Source organism: Heterocephalus glaber, unplaced genomic scaffold (genome assembly GCF_053883595.1).
Source record: "Heterocephalus glaber isolate CG9 unplaced genomic scaffold, H.glaber_assembly_v1.0 deba00001481, whole genome shotgun sequence".
Classification (NCBI taxonomy): Eukaryota; Metazoa; Chordata; class Mammalia; order Rodentia; family Bathyergidae; genus Heterocephalus; species Heterocephalus glaber.
The window spans coordinates 31258103-31260014 of record NW_028258317.1 but is presented as its reverse complement, the minus strand read 5'-3'; the positions used below and the strand labels follow the sequence as shown (position 1 = coordinate 31260014).

General features: G+C 38.4%; 1 protein-coding gene across 1 annotated transcript; it reads right to left on the bottom strand.

Moving 5' to 3' along the window:
• Positions 1-881: 881 nt before the first annotated feature.
• LOC101723869 (interferon beta-like) lies at positions 882-1446 on the bottom strand. Its single transcript, XM_004875601.3, has one exon. The coding sequence runs from the start codon at positions 1444-1446 to the stop codon at positions 883-885; it is 564 nt and encodes a 187-aa protein (XP_004875658.1). The 3' UTR covers position 882.
• Between the last annotated feature and the right edge of the window lie 466 nt (positions 1447-1912).

Sequence of the window (1912 nt, the reverse complement as noted above, 5' to 3'; positions counted from 1 at the left end):
TCCATAGCAAATGTGAAGCAAGCAAATCCTGCATGTGATGCTAAATAACATTAGCCTTTAAAAAAAAAGTGTCAGAATCTTTAAAATATTACACAATCTTTTTTGTTAAATATTTTTTTCTCGAGAGTGTTGTGTTGCTCTTTCTGAATTACTTTCATCTTAAGTTTAGAACTAAAATAGCAAAGTAACAATGAAAACAGGAAGGTCCTGAACCACTGATTTTAGGATTTATCACTGAATCATTTTTTCCCTTCTGCACTGAACATTCCTAGAAAGTTACCATTGCATTTGAGTAGACTGAAGCAGGAGAAAATGAAGGCAACTCTGACTATGATAAAAGGAAGAAAAGCACCAAAGACAATGGGTATTCGCTGTATCCTTTTATTCACATCCCATCTATTCAAGTGTCCTTTCTGGCTTAATTCTATGAAGCCAGCTGTGCTTGCCCCTTCCCTTCCAATCCCTTACAATTCGTGTCACTCTAATTTACCTAGAAGGTTAAGTTCCCTTATTATCTCTTACCTTGTGTATTACATGTGGCTTCCTTGAATTTTAAATTCCTCAAAGGCAGGGCCCAGAAACTGTACTACTTTGCAGGCATATATTTAATAAAGAACATCTAATAGCTGCTCAGCAATTGTTAACATCAATGGCCACATAAACCAAGTTGAAAGGAAAACTCCCATTCTGACGTTATGTCATAAATAATTTACTTTCCAAGGTAAAAATTTAAATAAAGAATACAAATAACTTAATTCATAAATTAATAAATGGTTTCAGCTCTTCTACTGTCCTTTCCCATGCAGTCCATTTGTTGTCAGTCACTTCATGAAAATTTCCTGAAGGCATTGTCCTGTCCCAGTGGCACAGCCTGGCCTATCTTCAGTCTTGGAAATAATCTGTAAGTCTGTTAATGAAGGAAAAGTTCCTGGAGAGTTCTACCTGGACTACTGTCCAGGCACAAATGCTGTTGTCCTTGGCCTTCATGTGCCTCCTGATCCTCCAATAATACCCCTTCAGGCGTGGAATGATCATGGTGTCCTCCCAGGTAATGTCCTTCTTCTCCAGTATTTCCTGCAGGAGTGTCTTCAGACTGTCCATCTGCTGATGGAGTTCAACAAGGAGGTTCTCAACAATGGTCTCATTCCATACAGTGTTAGAGAAATTTTTTCTGACAATATCCAAGATATTCTGGAGCATCTCCTGGATGACAAGAGCAGCATTCTCCTTCCGGAAGTGCTGTGGTTGCTTGATCTCCTCAGGGAATTTGAAATCCATCCTGTCCTTGAGGCAATATTCAGGTTTTCCTTTCAACTGCTTCAAAAGCTCCCCACAGGCCAAACTGCTGCTGCGTTGTTGGGCTTGAAGCAATTTGTAGCTTAAGGAAAGAGATATGGTGGAGAAGGACAACAGGAGAGCAATTTGGAGGATACACCTGTTGGCCATGATGAAAACCAGAATGGTGTTGTCTGTTACCCACACGATGGAGCAAAGTCTCCAAAGTCTGCAGTGAGTGTCCTTCCTCCATGGGTATGGGCCATTTATATGGAATGGTCCTCTATGTTTCACAGGAATTTCCCACTTTCAGTTCTCCCTTTCAGTTTTCCTGTGTCATTTTTTACTACCTTTGACCATAGTTGGGCTACATTTGCAGGCATCATTGGGCTGCAACTGGGGCTATATTTGTAGTAACAATCTGAACACAATTGTAATATATTGGTACATTTGTGACAGTTTTTTAAACTTTTAAAATTTAAACTCCTATTTTATATAATATATTGTGAGGGAAAAGATATACAAACTATGAAGATTTCTAATGTTTTGTAGAGTTTCAGTAATTGCTAAAAAAAAAAAAAAAATAGGAGAAAAGAACCTGGGAGGAAGCAAAGGAAAATAAAAGACTGAGAACCAA

Bases quoted from the DNA above. Each gene is read 5' to 3' on its own strand.
- LOC101723869 (XM_004875601.3), bottom strand. From the start codon at position 1,446: ATGGCCAACAGGTGTATCCTCCAAATTGCTCTCCTGTTGTCCTTCTCC.